Consider the following 23,372-nt stretch of genomic DNA (forward strand, 5'->3'; position numbering starts at 1 on the left):
GCAGTACACATCGGGTAATTAACCCGATGTATACTGTAGCAAGGAGAGCAAGGAGCCAGCGCTAAGCAGTGTGCGCGGCTCCCTGCTCTCTGCACTGTGACATGCAGCTGCAGTACACATCGGGTTAATTAACCCGATGTGTACTATACCTAGGAGAGCAAGGAGCCAGCGCTAAGCGCGGCTCCCTGCTCTCTGCACATGTAGCGACGTTATGATCGCTGCTGCTTCTGCTGTGTTTGACAGCTAAGCAGCGATCATAACAGCGACTTACAAGGTCGCTGTTACGTCACAGAAAATGGTGACGTAACAGCGACGTCGTTGTCGCTGTCGCTTAGTGTGAACCCAGCTTAAGTCCTGTAGTGATAATCTTCTGCTGATAAAACAGATCTTATTGACAACAGTACACAGCCTAGTAAGTGACACGGACATCAGGGTCTCCTACATCATGCTGTTTTTAGATTACATAGCAAAAACCTGTTGTCAGATTCCCTTTAACAGCTTTTTTTATTATTAAATTATGGGAAAGCTATAATAATAAAAAATGTTATTTTTGATAATATAATTTCATTTTATTATATTATAATTATTAATAAAAAAAATTCTCATTCCGGCAAACTGCTGACTGGTTCAGCACTGTCATGAATAGTCTCTATCAGACCCCCCGCCTCGTGACCCTCCAGGCAATCCGTGGCCTCAGCAGTCCAGTGACTGACGGTCTGACATCACTATTGGACTTATTTGAGAACATCGGACTGGCAGTCATGAATCGGATTATAACGGGGCGATTGCAGCTTGTTTCCTACTTTTAATTCATTGGCTTTCCCCTGTCATTCAAACATCTGTGTCTGTGCACAGAGTAACGTGATGTCCGGGTGACAACCACAATGACAAAGCACAAATGCAGCCAGTGGTAACTAGAACAAGACTGACCGTCCTTTTACAAAGTTTGGACAGAAGTCACTTAGGCGGCTTTCACACTACGTTTTTTTAACATGCGTCATGAACGTTTTTTTAACGCAAAAACGGATCCAGTGCAAATGCGTTTTCATTTCAATGCATTTGCAATGGACTCGCTTCAACATGCGTTCACCTGCGTTTGCGTGCGTTATAGTGAGGATCCAGAGACTTGCAGTTTTTTAACATCTTTCAAAAACACTACTTGTAGCGTTTTTGAGCTGCGTCCAAATACTGCAAATTGCTGGATCCTGACTATACTGCACGCAAACGCATGTGAACGCTGGCGTGCTGATAGACAGGATCCTGCTTGCTCTACTCAGCATGCCCAGAAACCAGCCTGCCGTGATCAGTCTCTCTCCCCCTCCCTCTCCCTCTCTCCCCCCTCTCCCTCTACCCATCCCCCTCTCCAACCTCTCCCCCCCTACCCCCCCTCAACCTCTCCCCCTCCCCCCTCAACCTCTCCCCCTCCCCCCCTCAACCTCTCCCCCTCCCCCCTCTCCCTCTTCAACCTCTCCCCCTCCCCCCTCTCCCTCTTCAACCTCTCCCCCTCCCCCCTCTCCCCCTTCAACCTCTCCCCCTCCCCCCTCTCCCCCTTCAACCTCTCCCTCTCTCCCCTCCCCCCTGAGAGCGGCGGATGCTCGTAACCAAGGTAAATATCGGGTAACCAAACAAAGCGCTTCGCTTAGTTACCCGATGTTTACCTTGGTTACGTGTGCAGGGAGCAGGCAGCCCAGCTCCTAGCAGCTATGGACGCTCGTAACCAAGGTAAATATCGGGTATCCAAGCAAAGCACTTCGCTTAGTTACCCGATGTTTAGCTTGGTTACCAGCGTCCGCAGCTGTCAGATGCCGGCTCCCAGTCTCACGTTCAGTTCCCCTCACTCCCGATCACATGACTTCAATGCACGCCCATAAACTTCAAGTGGCAGGATCCTGCAAAATAACACATGCGTTTTTCTTTGTAAAAACAGGATCCACTTTTACAGCAAAAAACGTTCATGACGCATGCTAAAAAAACGTAGTGTGAAAGCAGCCTTAACGACCATTGTTTTTTGTAACGTAATCCACTGATCACACAGCAGGCTCTGAAACCCATCAGACAAGTGCAGCAGCCTTTATAGACGTTTTACAGGAGCACAAGATAACTCTGTCTACTGCTGCTCCTTTAAAATGTTAACGAGATTCAATAATGCCAAAGTAATGGAAACCTATCCCGACTTGTAACCATCAATAAAAAGTCACGTGCAGGACGGCGTTCGGGAGCCTCCCCGGGGTTATCAGGAGCAGAACTAGAATTTGACAGGAGGCAACGTGTGATCAGATACACACGTCCGGCTTCATGTTCAGGCGGACGAGGATTTTGCTGGGGATCTATTGGCAAAATCTTCCAATGATACGATAGTTTTGACTTCACTACTTAAAGGGGTTGTCAGGGACTTTTATATTGATGGTGTAGCCTTAGGATGGGTGATGAATATCTGATCAGCAGGGATGTGACACCTTGGCACCCCTGCCAATCAGTTGCTCCCGATGCCAGAATCAGTAGGGGCAGATGTGCAGTACCCAGCCGCGACCACTATGCAATTGATAGAGCTGAGCAGATCCGGCTGGGGTGGTGTAATCAAGAACATCTGATCGACGGGGGGAGGGGGGGGCTCCCAGCACCCCAACCGATCAGCCATTGATGACCTATGGCTATTGATGAAGAGGCAATCAATATATTAAGTACCGGACAACCCCTTGTAAGGTATGTGCGCACGTTGCGTTCTACCCAGGGCTGTGGAGTCGGAGTCGGAGTCGTGGAGTCGGAGTCGGAGCTCATTTTGGTGGAGTCGGAGTCGGAGTCGGTATAAAATGCACCGACTCCGACTCCTAAAATATATAATAAATTGGGGACAGGAGTGCAATGCAGAATGTGCTGAATATTTTACTAAATAATAACATTTAGTATAATGCTTATATTTAAGTGAAAAATTTATTGTAGTACAATGTGAACATCAGACATTTAATTGTTTTTATGATACAATAATCAAGATATTTGGATAGAACATAAAATATTTATTGGAATACAACTTTAGAACACAAAAAACTAATAAATTGTAAATATGTAATATATATATATATATATATATATATATATATATACACACAGTGTATATACACACACAAGATATATATGTAATCTACTGTATATTACATAGTGTATTACATATTTACAATTTATTACAGTTTTTTGTGTTCTAAAGTTGTATTCCAATAAATATATTTTATGTTCTATCCAAATATCTTGATTATCGTATCATAAAAATTATTAAATGTCTGATGTTCACATACACATATTCATGTACTACAATAAATTTTTCACCTAACTAAGCAATATATGTAGGAGTCGGAGTCGGAGCCGGAGTCGGAGTCGGAGCCGGAGTCGGAGTCGGTGCAAGAGAATTTGAGGAGTCGGAGTCGGAGTCGGAGTCGAAGGTTTGGCTTACCGACTCCACAGCCCTGGTTCTACCGTGACAAATATTCTGCATGGTTTTGTCACTGCATGTTTGTATCAAAACGCTGCGTTCCTGATGTATTTTGAATACAGAATGGATGCGTTCTGGATGCTCTACTCTAGACAGAGTGGGAAAAGCATCCAAAACACACAAAAGAAGTGACATGCTGCTTTTTAGAACACAGCGATTTTGCAAAAAATGTGGCATCCAAAACGCAACGTGCGCATGGAATTTGCCGACTTCTCATAGATTGTGCTGGGGACACAGAACGCATTCGTTTACGCTGCAGTTTAAAACGCTGCGTAAACGCATGAAAAAACGCAACGTGTGCACACAGCCTATGGCCCTGTGCGCACTAGAAAATGGAATTTCCTTAAGAAAATTCCGCAGGCGCTGAAAGATTTCCACACCCGCGGAAAAAAAAAAAACACCGAAATCCGCATGCGTTATATTGCGTTTTGGTGCGGTTTTCCCGCGGGTTGGTACATGTGTTTTAATGCATTTAATGCAATAAAGCACATTGAAGAGAAGAATATAATAGATAGAGAAATAGATAATAGATGGATAGATAGAATACAATAGATTGATCTGTGCTCTATCAATCAATAGATAAGAGTCCCTTGAGCACACACTGCAGTTCTCACGAGCGGTAGTGTGTTCACATCACCGACCGTGAGAAGTGACCTGTAATTACCTCTCTGTAGTCTCGTTACGAGGCTGCATTCAATACAGTGTCAGTCGCGGCTGCAGCAGTCTGCGTCATGGGACCTCGTGGATTACGCCGGAGCTGTGTGTTGGGAGGGGTTAAAAAAGGGGTGAAAGAGGGTTTATTTTGTCTTTTATTGAAAATAAAAGGATTTTTCGTGGTGTGTGTGTGTTTATTCACTTTACTTACAGGTTAATCATGAAACCTGTCTCAGACGCTGCCATGATTAAGCCTGGACTTAAATGGCAGCGATGCGCCATTTAACTCCTTATTACCTGGATTGCCACCGCATCACGGCAATCTGGAAGAGCCGGCGACACTCCGGGACTGTTGCATAATGGATGCGACAGTCCCAGGGCAGCTACGGGCTGATATTCTCGGCTGCGGGGGGGGTGGGGGCTGGGGGGTGTGCATTAACCCTGGCCCTCGCCCTCCCCAGCCTGAGAATACCGGGCCGCCGCTGTGTGTTTACCTTGGCTGGACGGTAAAAATACGGCGGAGCCCGCATTTTTTTTTTTATATATATATATATATGTACGTTTGATTTGTATGTGTAGTCTATATGTCTGTCTGTGTGTGAGTATGATGTGTTCTATGTCTGTGTCTGATGTGTGTGTTTACTCTCTGCTCCGCTTCTTCTTCCTGTAATGACATCACTTCCCTGCAAAACGCAGGGCAGTGATTGATATTATGTCCCGAAACCGCGAAATACCGCAGGGAATAACGCAATGAAACACACAGAATGTGCTGCCTGCGTTATTCCCTGTGGGATTTCACGATTACATTGCAGTCACTGGAGTGAAATCCCGCAGAAAAGTGACATGCAATTGTTTTTGCTGCGGGAATCCTGCAGCAAAACATGCAGCTGTCAAAATCTGCAGTGTGCGCACAGGATTTTTTTCCCATAGGTTTTGCTGGTGAATCACTGCAGAGATGTTATAAACATTTTCTGCAGCGAAACATGCAGCAAATCCGAGGCAAGAAAAGACAAGTGCGCACAGAGCCTTAGTCAACAAGTAAAATATGCAACAATTCTGTCCTGTTGGTATCTATAGAAAAGGTTCTACTTATTTTTAAAGACAGAGCCACGTTCCTCGGTGTCCGCCTGGTATTACACCTCTGCCCCGTTCTACTTGTGATTGGCCACGTACAGTGATATCTGTGAGCTGAGACCCATCAATACACAGGACTTTCATACAGACTGACGAAGGGAACAACACTCACTAGGAGTCAGGACTGCAATGCCGGCCATAAAACAACTGTATATTTACAACCCTGCATTGTATATACGCCCTTGTGAGTACACGTCAGCTCTCCGCTATGTGCAGAATGCAGTGTAATCAGAATAGTATCAGTGCAACCTCGATCATTACAGGACGTTACATCACAGGCTGATGAATTTGGTCTTTTTTAGGGCGACTTTCCCTTTTTTTGCCTATTTCATTATCTGTTTTGTACCTTTTAAAGCTATTTCTCACATTTCTGTTTTGCGGTTATTGATTACCAATCCAAGATGTTTTGTCTAATTCAGAATTTGCGAAAAGTTGGGTCAGCTTTTTTTGCCCCAATGTGCTCTATCCGCCTGGTGTATTTTTTTTGTAGTTAGAAGTAACGCTAAAAGGTACAGAACAAGCAAAGAACCAGAAAAAAAAAAAAAACATCTTGGAAAGTGCACAAAAATCCTCAACCATCACAAGCAGTTTTGATGAATATGGCACAATATCGTGACTTAAAGGGAACCTGTCACCACTTTTTTGCCCTATAAGCTGCGGCCACCACCACCGGGCTCTTATATACAGTATTCTAATATTCTGTATATAGCAGGGCTGTGGAGTCGGTAAGCCAAACCTTCGACTCCGACTCCGACTCCGACTCCTCAAATTCTCTTGCACCGACTCCGACTCCGACTCCGACTCCGACTCCGACTCCTACATATATTGCTTATAGTTAGGTGAAAAATTTATTGTAGTACATGAATATGTGTATGTGAACATCAGACATTTAATAATTTTTATGATACAATAATCAAGATATTTGGATAGAACATAAAATATATTTATTGGAATACAACTTTAGAACACAAAAAACTGTAATAAATTGTAAATATGTAATACACTATGTAATATACAGTAGATTACATATATATCTTGTGTGTGTATATACACTGTGTGTATATGTATATATATATATATATATATATATATATATATATATATATATATATATATATATATATATATATATATATATATTACATATTTACAATTTATTAGTTTTTTGTGTTCTAAAGTTGTATTCCAATAAATATTTTATGTTCTATCCAAATATCTTGATTATTGTATCATAAAAACAATTAAATGTCTGATGTTCACATTGTACTACAATAAATGTTTCACTTAAATATAAGCATTATACTAAATGTTATTATTTAGTAAAATATTCAGCACATTCTGCATTGCACTCCTGTCCCCAATTTATTATATATTTTAGGAGTCGGAGTCGGTGCATTTTATACCGACTCCGACTCCACCAAAATGAGCTCCGACTCCGACTCCGACTCCACGACTCCGACTCCACAGCCCTGGTATATAGGAGCCCAGGCCGCTGTGTAGAACATAAAAATCATTTTATAATACTTAGCTAAACGGTCGCTGCGGTGGAGTTGGGTCATATGGGCGTCTCCATTCTCCAATGCTGGCACCTCCTTTTTCGGCCATCTTTGTCCTCCTTCTTCTGAAGCCTGGGTGCATGGAGCGTCCTATGTCATACACACTCGCCGGTATTGAGGTCTTACGCAGGCGCACTTTGATCTGCCCTGAGCAATGCAGATCCAAGTATTGTTTTGCGCATGCGCGGGACCAGGGAGTGTGTATGACGCAGATGCGTCATACACACAGGCTTCAGAAGGAGGATGAAGATGGCCGAAAGAGGTGGCGCCGGAGAATGAAAACGCCCATATGACCCAACTCCACCGCCGTGACTGTTTAGGTAAGTATTATAAAGTGATTTTACGCTCTACACAGCGGCCTGGGCTCTTATATACAGCATGTTAGAATACTGTATATAAGAGCCCACTGGTGGCCGCAGCTTATAGGCCCCAAATCTGGTGACAGGTTCCCTTTAAAGTGTTTTTTTTTTCCAGCATTGGAGTGGTGCTTTAAATGTAAGCCCCCTGTTCCATGTGTTATACTGAACTTCTGGCAGCTTCATCCTTTTTCAGTGCCGCTCCAGTCTCACAGTGTCATCTTGTTTTGGTAGTTTGTGACTGTCTGGAAGTCAATATTTCATCACAAGCTCCCAGTACATCCCTATGAGAGCCAGAAGACCAGAACAAGATCAACGGGAAAAGTCACAACTCAATGCAACTCTATGAGAGCCTCGTCCTTTATTGCAATTTCATCCACCACGTGGTGAATGAAAAAAGGTTGGGATGGAAATGCAATAAAGCTATAATTTGAAAAATAAGAAAAGATTGTGCACCGCACTGCTTACCTATACTGGAGGTAGTGTGGTATTTCTGTCCCAAACACAGTTCAGTATGGAGTTGCCTTGATTATATCCATTAGATTTTCAGATGTCACAGAAAAACATTTTTTCTCATCTTGATGGATCCAACAAAGTCCATTACCGAGGTGCTATTGCCCAGTTTAAACAAGTATATCCATAGAACAAAGAGACAGGGCAGCACTCACTGATAAACTAGGACTATTTTGGTATGGACCCGTGAAAGCACCCCTAGTGGTGCGAAACGGTACCGTCGTCCTCGTGCTCCCCTCCCTGCATTCCCTCATGTCCGTCTCACCTGTCAGCATTAAAAAATAAAATAGTCCTAGTTTATCGGTGAGTGCTGCCCTGTCTCTCTTTGTTCTATGAATAAAGCTATAATTGATTGCAAAAAAAGTGAGTGCTGAGACTAATCATATTGATTCTGTACTACTTATCCACGTGCACCACTATCTACAGGAGTGCAGATCTGTCATACAGCTTTGAATCCAGAACGAGGCTCTCATAGAGTTGCACTGAGTTGTGACTTCCAAAAGTGCTCCATGAAACACTTGAGGTGCCGGCAGATCACAAATCGCCAAGCCGGAACGGGACCGGAGCGGAGGTCAAGGAAGATGAAGCCGCCAGAAGGGGAGTACAAGACAAGAGACTTAAGCGGGCTTTACACGCTACGACATCGCTCAAGTGATCTCGTTAGGGTCACGGATTTTGTGACGCACATCCGGTCACTTTAGCGATGCCATTGCGTGTGACACCTATGAGCGATTTTTCATCGAAAAAACGTGAAAAATCGCTCATCGGTGACATGGGGGTCCATTCTCAAATATCGATACTGCAGCAGTAACGAGGTTGTTCCTGCGGCAGCACACATCGCTCCGTGTGACACCGCAGGAACAAGGAAGCTCTCCTTACCTGCCTCCCGAACGCTATGCGGAAGAAAGGATGTGGGCGGGATGTTACGTCTCGCTCTTCTCCGCCCCTCCGCTGCTATTGGGCGGCGGTTCAGTGACGCTGCTGTGACACTGAACGAACCGCCCCCTTAGAAAGGAGGCGGTTCGCCGGTCACAACGACATCGCAGGGAAGTTAAGTAGTGTGATGGGTCCGGGCGATGTTGTGCGACTGGCCCGTGTCGCACAACCAATGGGGGCGGGTACGCACGCTGGCGATATTGGTACCGATATCGCAGTGTGTAAAGTGGCCTTAAGATTCAAAATGCCACTCCAGTGGTGCAATAAAAGACAAACCTGGAGTGGTGCTTTAGTAAAAAGTGGAAAATGCATGAATTGGGGCCTGAGTGTGTTACTGTAACAATTGAGAGCAGCAGAAATGTTTTCCCTTGAAGCAAAGCTGTCCTCCTCCTGTAAACTATAAATATATGCGAGTACATTTCAGTGCATACAAGGCAAAGGGTGATATGGCGACTTTACACCTTATTCACAAAAGGGTGGCAGCAGATCGATCCTGTATGCAGGAACGACCGAGATCAGACACCGATGTGCAGGAGGGTTTGCACAGAATACATGGGATACGTACGATGTAGATGCAGTTTGTGCACACGGAGCAGAGACCTGGATACACAGCGGCGATGGCAACAGCTGTCACATACATTTTTTTCTCTCGTAGGGTTATATATATTGCAAACAACAAGCTTGGCCACGCTCACCTTCCCCCCCCCCCCCCCCCGCTCTAGCACTGCCTCAAGATGGACTTTGTTGACAGTCAGCAGTGGTGATATCATGACGATGGCGTATGTGACCACTGCAATCAATCTTATTTTCCCATATGACCCACTGCAAGTTACTGTGCAACAGCATGAACACACAATTAATGGGGTTGTCCAAAGAAAACAATATCTACAATCCATGAGAGGGTGGAAGAATGAGGGTCTTTTATCCCCTTTAGATTGGAGTGGCAGTGCACCCCCCCACCGCAGGACTCCTCATTCCCTATGGCACTGCTGAGCACGGTTATTCTGGAGGTCCCATAGAGAATGAATGGAGCCCCAGCCGGGCGTCCAGACTGCCGCTCTAATGTGGATAACGGTACCTGGCGATCTGTACAGGGTCTCAGAGGTTGGAAGCCCACCCATCAGCAAGGTATAATGTATGCAGTGGACAGGCCATTACTTATTTCCAGTGGACAATGCCTTTATAGAGAACCTGTCACCAGTTTCTTAGTGTAGGAGCTAATCCCACCATCTTCCTAAGCTCCTATGCTGCATTCTAAAAAGTGGTACATTATGCCATTACCCCCCCCCCCCCTGTATATCTCCAAAAAATCCCCTTGAATAGCTCTCACTCTGTATGAAAATGCAACCGGTCCGGTCCAATGGGTGTCTTTACCGCGGCTCCTGTCCCCTCCTCCCCGCTGGTAATCGCCGTCCTCCTGATGTGATTGATGTGGATAATGCGCCCTGTGTCATCCACAGTCGGACAAAATCTCACACCTGCGCAGGGAGATTGCAGTTTGCACAGACACACTTTGCTTTACCCTGATGCGCGCAGAGCCTGAAAGCTAACTGCGCATGCGTCGGCAGCAACCCCCAGCAGCGCAGAGTGAAGTGCGCCTGCGAACCGCGATCTCCCAGCACAGGTGCGAGATGTTGTCCGGCTCTGTGGATGATGAAGGACGCATCATCCACATCAATCATATTTGGAGGACGGTGATTACCAGCAGGGGGGAGGGACAGGAGCCGCAGTAAAGACACCCATCGGACCGAATGCATTTGCATACAGCGGAGGAGCTATTCAAAAGTTTTTCTGGGGGATATGCAGAAGGGTCAGGGCATAATATACCACTTTTTAGAATGCAGCATAGGCGCTGGTATGAGGGGGTGCTGATAAGTCTTTGGCTTTATCCAGAAACAAACGAGATAGGATGATAAAACTTTACATTTATTCCACATACTCTCCACTGATGTCACCACAATTCTTACATGGGTATTCCAAGTTCTGTAAGCAAAGCAAAAAGAAGGATTTCGGTTGTGCCTCAAACCAGGCATCTGTAGCAGCCATGTCGTCATAAATGGTGTGAAATTTGGTACCCTTGAGGTGTTTCTTCAGGTTTGGAAACAGATGATAGTCGGAGGGAGCTGGATCTAGTGAATAAGGTGGGTGGTGAACCAGCTGGAAGCCCAGCTCTGCCAGTTTTGCCGTGGTCACTTGTGCAGTGTGAGCGGAGGCATTGTCTTGCAGGAACAAGATTCCTTTGGACAGCTTGCTGCGCCTTTTGGCCTTCAGAGCTGCCTTCAATTGGTCCAAAGGATCAATGTAATACCTTGCATTGATGGAGGAACCCTTTTGAAGGTAGTCCACTAGCAGCATGTCCTCCTTATCCCCGAACACAGACACCATCAACTTAGTGGCTGATTTTTGCACCGTGAACTTCTTTGGATGAGGAGAACCCCTGTGCCTCCACTGTTTTGACTGCTCCTGGTTTTCAGGGACATACAAATAAATCCAGGTCTCATCCATAGTGACCAGTCGATCCAAGAAGTTCTTATCAGTCCGGAAACGCAGACAAATGGACCGGGAATTGTTCACTCACATGTGTCTCTAATCTGTTGTCAAACATTTGGGACCCACTTTGCAGAAGCTTCCTCATGTCCAAATGTTCATGGATAATGACACAAACACGTTCACGGGAAATCCCCATGATGTCTGCTATTGCTTTAGCTGAAATTCGTGGATTTTCCAGTATGAGGTTGTGCACAGCATCAGCGATCTCCGGAACAACCACTCTCGCTCGTCCAGGACGTTCCTCATCATTGGGGCTGATGTGGTTCGTTTTAAATTTAGCAAAACAGTTCTCATCTGTGGAATATGAAGGGCATTGATCCCCCAATGTCTGCGACATATCACCATGAATATCCTTCACGGAATTTCCTTGCACAAACAAGATTATCACTCCTCTGCTCTCAGTTGCTGTGAATATCGCATTAGACTCCGCCATTTTCTTTCCCGCGTGCGTCGAACACTGTTGCCATAAGCAACAAGCACAAAATTTTGAAAACAAATATTATACACATAAGGCTTTCATGTGATGTAACATTCGTTACCATAGAAACAAAAAAAAGATCACAAAGCCAAAGACTAATCAGCAGCCCCTCGTATTAGCTCATACACTAAAAAAACTGGTGACAGGTTTAAACGCTCAGGTTCAGTGACAGATTTATCACATTTTTGTTTAGGTTTGGAAAAGGGGCCATGCGAATGATTATTAAACTCAATTGCAGCTTTTCAGCACATAGTGGCGGCACACAATGGCCGTTATTATGCCCATTCCTTCTTCACATGATCTATACTGAGGTTCTATGGGAGACAAGATCATATAAAGCAGATGTTATGGGCACCAGAGTGGGGTAAAGTCACCTGACAACAGCGAGGACACGGCGCTCAGTGATGTGTACAGTAATAACCCGTGAATGATGCCCATAACCAGCGCGCACAGGCCCCGAGTGCGGATATAAGTCTATTCACTGTATATACTGCTCTATACAGTAATGTGCTAAATATATTTATGGAATATAATGAGCAGTGGATATTGTCCTACACTGCGTATAATGTACATCACACTGTATATTAATACAATATACTGCATACAATGTGATCAGCTGCAGATCTATACCACATTGTATACACTGGACATTATACAGCACATCCCACTGGATAACAAGCATAATATAAACTCAATATGGCGACACATATACAATGCTGTATATGACAATACACTGTATATGTGAGGAGTAATAGATGTTAGATGACGCTACAATGTATACAACATACGGTATATATTTAACACTGTACACACCACACATTCGCCTGTACATAAACTACATTACCCTGTATATACAACACATTCGCCTGTATACGCCACAGATTTCCCTGTACATATCCCGTGTATACGCCACACATTCTCCGGTACATACTCCGTATATATCCGGCACATACACCATAGCGTCCCCTGTATATACACCATACATTCCCCTGTATACACACACACACACACACACACCATACATTCCCCTGTATATATCCTGTATACACACACACCATACATTCCCCTGTATATATCCTGTATACACACACACCATACATTCCCCTGTATATATCCTGTATACACACACACCATACATTCCCCTGTATATATCCTGTATATACACACACACACACACACACACACACACCATACACACCCTATACACTCCAATGTATATATCCTGTATATGCGCACACACACCATACATTCCCCTGTATATATCCTGTATATGCGCGCGCACACCATACATTCCCCTGTATATATCCTGTATACACACACACACCATACACCCCATACATTCCCCTGTATATATCCTGCATACACACACACCCCATACATTCCCCTGTATATATCCTGCACACACACACACACCCCATACATTCCCCTGTATATATCCTGCACACACACACACACCCCCCATACATTCCCTTGTATATATCCTGCACACACACACACACCCCATACATTCCCTTGTATATATCCTGCACACACACACACCCCATACATTCCCCTGTATATATCCTGCATACACACACACACACACACCACATACATTCCCCTGTATATATCCTGTATACACACACACACCATACACACCATACACCCCATACATTCCCCTGTATATATCCTGCATACACACACACACACCCCCCATACATTCCCCTGTATATATCCTGCACACACACACACCCCATACATTCCGTAAAACCACAATATAATAGAAGTTCGAGGTAGAATGACCAGAAAACCACATAAACTATACCTCAAAGAAAATATCTTTAATAATATTAATTTAAAATATAGACACCATATGTCTTCCAGACAACAATAAACAAATACTAAGTGAGTGAAAGCTTAGTTGAAAAATAGAAAGATGTGAGAAAATGAGTAATTAGATCAGTGATAGGTATCGGGTTTCATAGAACCTAAACTAGATCCTTAAATGACCCTTCCTACCAGCGGAGGGTGTCGTAATGTTTAGGACCCCCCCCCCGCTCCAGATGGCTGGCCCTCACTGTCCCTATTTTCTACTAGCTTGTGTCCACCACCAACAACCAGGTGCAAAGTGTATTAAAGACAAACTACATGTAATACACAATAGCGTTAAATGTAGGTTTTTTCACTGAATAAATATTCAATCTGAAAACTTGATATTTGTTAGAAGGGAGCGACAGGGTCTGCCACGCAGGCTCCTGCAGCTCCTCCCGACGCGTTTCCCCCCCTTCTAATGCAATGAAAGGGGGTTCATCAGGGGTACTAGGTAGAAGACACCTGTAAAAAAGACAGACATGTGTCACTATTCAAATTCAGGAATATACACGCTTCCTTGAACCAATGTGTGCAATGAAGATGACTTACTTAAAAAATGGTTAAAGCCAGTGACTCGATAAGTCATAGTGACTCTGTGCCATCTGTATGTTGTCCTAAGAGACTTTTTCCTCTTCACTCTTTTTGTTTTGTAGTAAGTCCAAAGACATAACCCCTCCTATAAGTCCATTTATCTTGATGGAACAATAGGGGATTTTGTGAAAAAGGATACAGTAATACTGGTCGCACTTATCCTGGTCAGAAGACTTATCGAGTCACTGGCTTTAACCATTTTTTAAGTAAGTCATCTTCATTGCACACATTGGTTCAAGGAAGCAAGTAAATTTGAATAGTGACACATGTCTGTCATTTTTACAGGTGTCTTCTACCTAGTACCCCTGATGAACCCCCTTTCATTGCGTTAGAAGGGGGGGAAACGCGTCGGGAGGAGCTGCAGGAGCCTGCGTGGCAGACCCTGTCGCTCCCTTCTAACAAATATCAAGTTTTCAGATTGAATATTTATTCAGTGAAAAAACCTACATTTAACGCTATTGTGTATTACATGTAGTTTGTCTTTAATACACTTTGCACCTGGTTGTTGGTGGTGGACACAAGCTAGTAGAAAATAGGGACAGTGAGGGCCAGCCATCTGGAGCGGGGGGGTCCTAAACATTACGACACCCTCCGCTGGTAGGAAGGGTCATTTAAGGATCTAGTTTAGGTTCTATGAAACCCGATACCTATCACTGATCTAATTACTCATTTTCTCACATCTTTCTATTTTTCAACTAAGCTTTCACTCACTTAGTATTTGTTTATTGTTGTCTGGAAGACATATGGTGTCTATATTTTAAATTAATATTATTAAAGATATTTTCTTTGAGGTATAGTTTATGTGGTTTTCTGGACACCCCATACATTCCCCTGTATATATCCTGCGCACACACACACACACCCCATACATTCCCCTGTATATATCCTGCGCACACACACCCCATACATTCCCCTGTATATATCCTGCGCACACACACACACACCCCATACATTCCCCTGTATATATCCTGCACACACACACCCCCCATACATTCCCCTGTATATATCCTGCACACACACACCCCCCATACATTCCCCTGTATATATCCTGCACACACACACACACACACCCCCCATACATTCCCCTGTATATATCCTGCGCACACACACACACACCCCATACATTCCCCTGTATATATCCTGCACACACACACACACACACCCCCCATACATTCCCCTGTATATATCCTGCGCACACACACACACACCCCATACATTCCCTTGTATATATCCTGCACACACACACACCCCATACATTCCCCTGTATATATCCTGCACACACACACACCCCATACATTCCCCTGTATATATCCTGCACACACACACACCCCATACATTCCCCTGTATATATCCTGCACACACACACACACACACACACCCCCCATACATTCCCCTGTATATATCCTGCGCACACACACACACACCCCATACATTCCCTTGTATATATCCTGCACACACACACACACACCCCATACATTCCCTTGTATATATCCTGCGCACACACACACACACACACACACCCCATACATTCCCCTGTATATATCCTGCACACACACACACCCCATACATTCCCCTGTATATATCCTGCACACACACACACACACACCCCCCATACATTCCCCTGTATATATCCTGCGCACACACACACACACCCCATACATTCCCTTGTATATATCCTGCACACACACACACACACACACACACCCCATACATTCCCCTGTATATATCCTGCATACACACACACACACCCCATACATTCCCCTGTATATATCCTGCATACACACACACACACACAAACACACCCCATACATTCCCCTGTATATATCCTGCGCACACACACACACACCCCATACATTCCCCTGTATATATCCTGCACACACACACCCCATACATTCCCCTGTATATATCCTGCGCACACACACACACACACACACACCCCCCATACATTCCCCTGTATATATCCTGCGCACACACACACACACCCCATACATTCCCTTGTATATATCCTGCACACACACCCCCCATACATTCCCCTGTATATATCCTGCATACACACACACACACACACACACACACACAAACACACCCCATACATTCCCCTGTATATATCCTGCACACACACACACACACCCCCCATACATTCCCCTGTATATATCCTGCACACACACACCCCCCCCCCATACATTCCCCTGTATATATCCTGCACACACACCCCCCCCCCCATACATTCCCCTGTATATATCCTGCACACACACACCCCCCCCCATACATTCCCCTGTATATATCCTGCACACACCCCCCCCCCCCCCCATACATTCCCCTGTATATATCCTGCACACACCCCCCCCCCCCCATACATTCCCCTGTATATATCCTGCACACACCCCCCCCCCCCCCATACATTCCCCTGTATATATCCTGCACACCCCCCCCCCCCCCCATACATTCCCCTGTATATATCCTGCACACACACACACCCCCCCCATACATTCCCCTGTATATATCCTGCACACACACACACACCCCATACATTCCCCTGTATATATCCTGCGCACACACACACACACACACACACACCCCATACATTCCCCTGTATATATCCTGCATATACACACACACCATACATTCCCCTGTATATATCCTGCATACACACACACACACAAACACACCCCATACATTCCCCTGTATATATCCTGCGCACACACACACACACACACCCCATACATTCCCCTGTATATATCCTGCACACACACACACCCCATACATTCCCCTGTATATATCCTGCATACACACACACCCCCCATACATTCCCCTGTATATATCCTGCATACACACACACCCCCCATACATTCCCCTGTATATATCCTGCATACACACACACACCCCATACATTCCCCTGTATATATCCTGCATACACACACACACCCCATACATTCCCCTGTATATATCCTGCATACACACACACACCCCATACATTCCCCTGTATATATCCTGCATACACACACACCCCCCATACATTCCCCTGTATATATCCTGCATACACACACACCCCCCATACATTCCCCTGTATATATCCTGCATACACACACACCCCCCATACATTCCCCTGTATATATCCTGCATACACACACACCCCCCATACATTCCCCTGTATATATCCTGCATACACACACACCCCCCATACATTCCCCTGTATATATCCTGCATACACACACACCCCCCATACATTCCCCTGTATATATCCTGCATACACACACACACCCCATACATTCCCCTGTATATATCCTGCATACACACACACACCCCATACATTCCCCTGTATATATCCTGCATACACACACCCCCCCCATACATTCCCCTGTATATATCCTGCATACACACACACCCCATACATTCCCCTGTATATATCCTGCATACACACACACACCCCATACATTCCCCTGTATATATCCTGCATACACACACACACCCCATACATTCCCCTGTATATATCCTGCATACACACACACCCCCCATACATTCCCCTGTATATATCCTGCATACACACACACCCCCCATACATTCCCCTGTATATATCCTGCATACAAACACCCCATACATTCCCCTGTATATATCCTGCATACACACACACCCCATACATTCCCCTGTATATATCCTGCATACAAACACCCCATACATTCCCCTGTATATATCCTGCATATACACACACACACCCCATACATTCCCCTGTATATATCCTGCATATACACACACACACCCACCATACATTCCCCTGTATATATCCTGCATATACACACACACACCCACCATACATTCCCCTGTATATATCCTGCATATACACACACCCCCCATACATTCCCCTGTATATATCCTGCATATACACACACCCACCATACATTCCCCTTTATATATCCTGCATATACACACACACACACACCCCATACATTCCCCTGTATATATCCTGCATACACACACACACACCCCCCATACATTCCCCTGTATATATCCTGCACACACACACCCCCCATACATTCCCCTGTATATATCCTGCATACACACACACCCCCCATACATTCCCCTGTATATATCCTGCATACACACACACCCCCCATACATTCCCCTGTATATATCCTGCATACACACACACCCCCCATACATTCCCCTGTATATATCCTGCATACACACACACCCCCCATACATTCCCCTGTATATATCCTGCATACACACACACCCCCCATACATTCCCCTGTATATATCCTGCATACACACACACCCCCCATACATTCCCCTGTATATATCCTGCATACACACACACCCCCCATACATTCCCCTGTATATATCCTGCATACACACACACCCCCCATACATTCCCCTGTATATATCCTGCATACACACACACCCCCCATACATTCCCCTGTATATATCCTGCATACACACACACCCCCCATACATTCCCCTGTATATATCCTGCATACACACACACCCCCCATACATTCCCCTGTATATATCCTGCATACACACACACCCCCCCATACATTCCCCTGTATATATCCTGCATACACACACACCCCCCATACATTCCCCTGTATATATCCTGCATACACACACACCCCCCATACATTCCCCTGTATATATCCTGCATACACACACACCCCCCATACATTCCCCTGTATATATCCTGCATACACACACACCCCCATACATTCCCCTGTATATATCCTGCATACACACACACCCCCCATACATTCCCCTGTATATATCCTGCATACACACACACACCCCCCATACATTCCCCTGTATATATCCTGCATACACACACACACCCCCCATACATTCCCCTGTATATATCCTGCATACACACACCCCCCCCATACATTCCCCTGTATATATCCTGCATACACACACACCCCCCATACATTCCCCTGTATATATCCTGCATACACACACACCCCCCATACATTCCCCTGTATATATCCTGCATACACACACACACCCCATACATTCCCCTGTATATATCCTGCATACACACCCCCCCCCCCATACATTCCCCTGTATATATCCTGCATACACACACACACACACACACCCCCCATACATCCCCCTGTATATATCCTGCATACACACACACACCCCATACATTCCCCTGTATATATCCTGCATACACACACACCCCATACATTCCCCTGTATATATCCTGCATATACACACACCATACATTCCCCTGTATATATCCTGCATATACACACACACCATACATTCCCCTGTATATATCCTGCATATACACACACACCATACATTCCCCTGTATATATCCTGCATACACACCCCCCCCCCCATACATTCCCCTGTATATATCCTGCATACACACACACACACACACCCCCCATACATCCCCCTGTATATATCCTGCATACACACACACACCCCATACATTCCCCTGTATATATCCTGCATACACACACACCCCATACATTCCCCTGTATATATCCTGCATATACACACACCATACATTCCCCTGTATATCTCCTGCATATACACACACACCATACATTCCCCTGTATATATCCTGCATATACACACACACACCCACATTCCCCTGTATATATCCTGCATATACACACACACACCCACCATACATTCCCCTGTATATATCCTGCATATACACACACACACCCACCATACATTCCCCTGTATATATCCTGCATATACACCCCCCCCCCATACATTCCCCTGTATATATCCTGCATACAAACACCCCATACATTCCCCTGTATATATCCTGCATATACACCCCCCCCCATACATTCCCCTGTATATATCCTGCATATACACACACACACACACACACACACCCACCATACATTCCCCTGTATATATCCTGCATAAACACACACCCCCCCCATACATTCCCCTGTATATATCCTGCATATACACACACACACACACCCACCATACATTCCCCTGTATATATCCTGCATAAACACACACCCCCCCCATACATTCCCCTGTATATATCCTGCATATACACACACACACACACACACACCCACCATACATTCCCCTTTATATATCCTGCATATACACACACACACACCCACCATACATTCCCCTTTATATATCCTGCATATACACACACACACACCCCCCCCATACATTCCCCTGTATATATCCTGCATAAACACACACACCATACATTCCCGTGTGTGTATATATATATATATATATATATATATATATATATATATATATATACACACACACACACACACACACCATGCATTTCTCTGTATATATACTGTATATACACACACCATACATTCCCGTGTGTGTGTATATATATATATATATATATATATATATATATATATATATATATATATACACACACACACACACACACACCATGCATTTCTCTGTATATATACTGTATATACACACACCATACATTCTCTTGTATGTATCAGACATTCTCCTGTATATACCATACAGCACACTGTATATATCACGCCTCCATCTGGCTGCCGGCACCCTGTGTGCAGTCCTGTTGGGGGTCGTAGTCCCCGCCCGGGCCGCACCGTCTCTGCCCTGTTCACACGACCACACTCACCTTATCGCAGTACCGTCCCACCAGCTGCTTCATCCGCCAGTGCGGTCCGGTGAACACATCCACCTCGTCCGGGAAAGGCGCCATTCTCCCCTCTCCATACAGGGCAGCCGCCGCGCACTGCACAGGGGCCGGAGCTACAGGACGGGGATCACCCAGCGACCACACTCCTCCTCATTACAAGTGCGCAACTACGGCCTACCGCCACTGCGCCTGCGCACCCCCTCACCCGCGTCACTCCCCGAATTACTGCAGCTACTACGCACGCGCGTTCCTCAGACAGGAGTCTCTTCGTCCGCGCTCTGAAACGGCTGCGAATTGCCCAGCGAATGACAGCGCATGCGCCGACTATGTTTACGTTTAGATGTTGCTATCTACTGTGGTTACTGATGCATGCTGGGAGTTGTAGTTCTAAGCGCAATTTCCCTTAATGACTATGTATGTGCAGTGAAGTCTCTCCCCATCATGCCCCCTCTCAGTCTGCTCCCTATGGTGCCAGTGCCACCTCTCACAGACCGCCCGCCATCACCCCCCCCTCTCACAGACTGCTCCCATCATCCCCCCTCTCACAGACTGCTCCCATCATCCCCCTCTCTCACAGACCGCCCTCATCATCCCCCCTCTCACAGACTGCTCCCATCATCCCCCCTCTCTCACAGACCGCCCTCATCATCCCCCCTCTCACAGACTGCTCCCATCATCCCCCCTCTCTCACAGACCGCCCTCATCATCCCCCCTCTCACAGACTGCTCCCATCATCCCCCCTCTCATCATCCCCCCTCTCTCACAGACTGCCCTCATCATCCCCCCTCTCACAGACTGCTCCCATCATCCCCCCTCTCTCACAGACTGCTCCCATCATCCCCCCTCTCACAGACTGCTCCATCATCCCCCCTCTCACAGACTGCTCCCATCATCCCCCCTCTCTCACAGACCTGCCCTCATCATCCCCCCTCTCACAGACTGCTCCCATCATCCCCCCTCTCATCATCCCCCCTCTCTCACAGACTGCCCTCATCATCCCCCCTCTCACAGACTGCTCCCATCATCCCCCCTCTCTCACAGACTGCTCCCATCATCCCCCCTCTCACAGACTGCTCCCATCATCCCCCCTCTCACAGACTGCTCCCATCATCCCCCCTCTCTCACAGACTGCTCCCATCATCCCCCCTCTCACAGACTGCTCCCATCATCCCCCCTCTCTCACAGACTGCTCCCATCATCCCCCCTCTCTCACAGACTGCTCCATCATCCCCCCTCTCACAGACTGCTCCCATCATCCCCCCTCTCACAGACTGCTCCCATCATCCCCCCTCTCTCACAGACTGCTCCCTATCATCCCCCCTCTCACAGACTGATCCCCATTATCACCCCTCTCTCCCAGACCACTCCCCATCATCTTCCGTCTCACACACCGCTGTCCATCGTCCCCCTATCTCACAGACTGATCCCCATCTTACCCCCTCTCACACATTGCTCCCCATCATCCCGTCTCACAGAGTGCTCTCCATCATCCCCCCTCTCTCACAGACTGCTCCCCCTGCTTCCCCCTCTCGCAGACTGCTCCCCATCATCCCGTCTCACAGACTGCTCCCCATCATCCCGTCTCACAGACTGCTCCCCATCATCCCTCCTCTCTCACAGACTGCTCCCCATTATCCCCCCTCCCTCACAGACTGCTCCCCATCATTCCCCCTCTCTCACAGTCAGTCCACTCCCCATCATCCCACCTCTCACACACAGCTATCCCCTCCTCTCGGTCCCTCTCTACCTTTCTCAGCAGCAGGTAGATGACAGTATGTGAGGGAATAAATAACACCGGACCCTCCAAAATGAAGTTGACATTTCTCCAGATTATATCTTAAATTTTATTGTAAGGCAATTCAGCATGGAGTGTAACGTTTCTGTCTTGTGTTTTCACCTTCATCAGACATAAAGACACTATACAATCAATACAACAGGAAAAATGTAGAAAATATATACCTCAAATCTCTACAAAACTAAGATAACACCTACTGGCAGCACTGTCTAATACGATTTATAGATGATATACTGTATATCTTACATAGAATTCACATAGATATTGGGAAATAAATTTTATATATATATATATATATATATATATATATATATGTCGCGGGCGGAGGAGGGGACGCTGCACTCACCCACTACTCGGGTCCGGCCGCTGCTGCTCGGTGGTGGCTCGAGCGGTGGGCCGGATCCCGGGGACTCGAGCGGCGTTCCTCGCCCGTGAGTGAAAGGGGGTGGTTTGGGTTTAGGGATATTGTCCGTGACGCCACCCACGGTTGTGGTGAGGTTGTGACACCACCGCTGCTCTGGACGGGGATCCCGGGAGCAGTGACAGGGAGCAGCTTGGATGTTGTTTCTCCCCTCCCTGGGTAGGGGGTTGGTTTTCCCGGGGCCCGGTGAGGGGTAGGGATGGATGGCAGGCGGGTTACAGGGCCTGGTGAGGTGCAGGGTCGCGAGGGCAGCACTGTGCCGCACAGCACGGTGGTACTCACTCAGCCAATGATGAGGACACAGTTCTCGGTAAAACAAACGGCTGGATGGACGGGTCCCACAGACGGCTGCGGTGTTTCTCCTCCCGGCAGGTTGATGGTGACTGCCTTTCCCTGCACCTGTGTTCTGTGTACGGTTCCAATGGG

The 23,372-nt window shown here is 46.2% G+C and overlaps 1 protein-coding gene across 1 annotated transcript in view; it reads right to left on the reverse strand.

Annotated features, from left to right (window-relative positions):
- FBXL5 (F-box and leucine rich repeat protein 5) overlaps positions 1 to 21,099 on the reverse strand; it is a 76,302-nt gene extending 55,203 nt beyond the window's left edge. The window contains exon 1 of the mRNA XM_075346900.1: positions 20,710 to 21,099. Coding sequence (XP_075203015.1) covers positions 20,710 to 20,793 — 84 coding nt within the window. The 5' untranslated portion in view covers positions 20,794 to 21,099. The remainder of the gene's footprint in view (positions 1 to 20,709) is intronic.
- Between the last annotated feature and the right edge of the window lie 2,273 nt (positions 21,100 to 23,372).

This window comes from Anomaloglossus baeobatrachus, chromosome 1 (assembly GCF_048569485.1).
Source record: "Anomaloglossus baeobatrachus isolate aAnoBae1 chromosome 1, aAnoBae1.hap1, whole genome shotgun sequence".
NCBI classification, from domain to species: Eukaryota; Metazoa; Chordata; class Amphibia; order Anura; family Aromobatidae; genus Anomaloglossus; species Anomaloglossus baeobatrachus.